Source organism: Amblyomma americanum, chromosome 2 (assembly GCF_052857255.1).
Source record: "Amblyomma americanum isolate KBUSLIRL-KWMA chromosome 2, ASM5285725v1, whole genome shotgun sequence".
Taxonomy (NCBI): Eukaryota; Metazoa; Arthropoda; class Arachnida; order Ixodida; family Ixodidae; genus Amblyomma; species Amblyomma americanum.
Window position 1 is genome coordinate 97444240 of NC_135498.1, and position 1686 is coordinate 97445925.

General features: G+C 46.3%; 1 protein-coding gene across 1 annotated transcript; it reads left to right on the forward strand.

Annotated features, from left to right (window-relative positions):
• Positions 1-558: 558 nt before the first annotated feature.
• LOC144119916 (histone-lysine N-methyltransferase SETMAR-like) lies at positions 559-1422 on the forward strand. Its single transcript, XM_077652420.1, has one exon. It carries the CDS (start codon positions 559-561, stop codon positions 1420-1422), a length of 864 nt encoding a protein of 287 aa, XP_077508546.1.
• The last annotated feature ends 264 nt before the right edge of the window (positions 1423-1686 follow it).

The following is a 1686-nucleotide window of genomic DNA, read 5'->3' on the forward strand; positions in this document are numbered from 1 at the left end:
AATACCAATACAGTCAGGAGATCGCAAACTCGCTGATGTGCAGTGTCAATGGCTTGAGTGGAGAAACTCCTGGATGTAGCATTGTCTACTATTATCTGATCCAGCACTAGCTTGTACAAGACCATATATGACTGACCCCCTAAAGTATTTTTGTTTTTCAAATCGCGCTATTGGTATTTACATTCGCAAAACTGGCGTTCATGAAACACGCAAACTATATTTGTTGTCGTCGGAAGTTAGCGGTCAAATAAACGCCGTATTTGGCAATAAATTCACAAATACAGGGTTTGTTAAAAAGTATCCGGAGCAGTTTTTTCCTGCTGTGACTGTACCTCGAAGCACGCTTACACTGCGCATGCGCGGGGGGGGGGGGGTGATGTAACCTTCAAGACTCGCCAAGCGCAAGTCGTCTGAAGGGGTTCGTTCAGGCTGCATAGTGTTTTTAGTGGACCCCTGTCGAGTGACTGGATGCAAATAAAAATGCAGCGAACGATTGAACAGCGGTAAGGCATCAAATTTTACGTCAGACTGGGGACATTAGGTACAGATAAGTTGGGAATGATTCACCAAGAGTTGAAGGATGAAAGGATGTCACAAACTGCAGTTGTTAAGTGGTACAAGCTCTTCAAAGGTGGCCGAGAGAGCGTGGAGGACGAGCCCCGCTCTGTACGGCTGTCGACGTCAAGAACAGACGACAACGTGCAATGTGTGCGTGAAGTGCGGAATCCAAACCATCGTTTAAGGGTGCAAACGGTGGCAGCTGAAATTGCCATTGATAAGATGACAGTGCACAGCATTATCACTGGAAATGTGGCGATGTTAAAGATCTGCGCTATACTTGTCCCGAAAGCTTTCACAGAGGAGCAAAAGCAGACGCGAGTGTTTGCTTGCGAAGACCTTCTGCAACACGCTGAAGAAGTCCCTGGCTTTGTGAAAAACATATTCACGGGAGACGACACTTGCATATTTGAACATGATCGTGAACCAAACTGGCCAAGTTCCGATTGGCACACTCCGGCACAACCTAATTCAAAAAAGGCTGGAATGAGCAAATCCAGAGTGAAAGCCATGCTCATCGTTTTCTACGACGCAAGGGGGGTGGTCCACTACAAATTTATACCTGAGGGACAGACAGTGTACGGTGTTTTTTGCCTAGAAGTGCTAAGAAGACTGAACAGAAGGGTCTGCCGGGTGAGGCCAGCCATTGCCGGACATGTAAATTGGAAGCTGCATCACGACAGTGCACCCAGCCACACCTGCATTAAGGTCAGCGACCACAGGACAATAAACGCAACCCCCATACAGTCACAACTTGGCACAAGCAGACTATTTCCTATTCCCAAAAATGAAACCCTCCCACAAAGGACACCACCATTGGACCCTCCTAACAGCCGTCAAAGAAGTTTGCAAGAGTGCCCTTAAGGGCCTTCTGGAATCCGCCTACCGGGAGCCTTCGAGTCGTGGAAAAGACGTAGGCAAAAGTGTCGACGCTCAAGGGATGTGTGCTTTGAAGACTTTGGAGGCATCGTACTAATATCTCCCCTAAATAAATTTTTCCGGAGCTTTTACCGTTACTTTCTAAACAAACCTTGTATAATGACTCGCAGTACTAGTAGTAAGTAATTATTAAATAATGTTAGAATATTCAGGTTGGGTAGAACACAAATTTTGTTTTTGCTGGCTTCA

Coding starts and splice junctions, on each gene's coding strand:
- LOC144119916 (XM_077652420.1), top strand. CDS start 559: ATGATTCACCAAGAGTTGAAGGATGAAAGGATGTCACAAACTGCAGTT.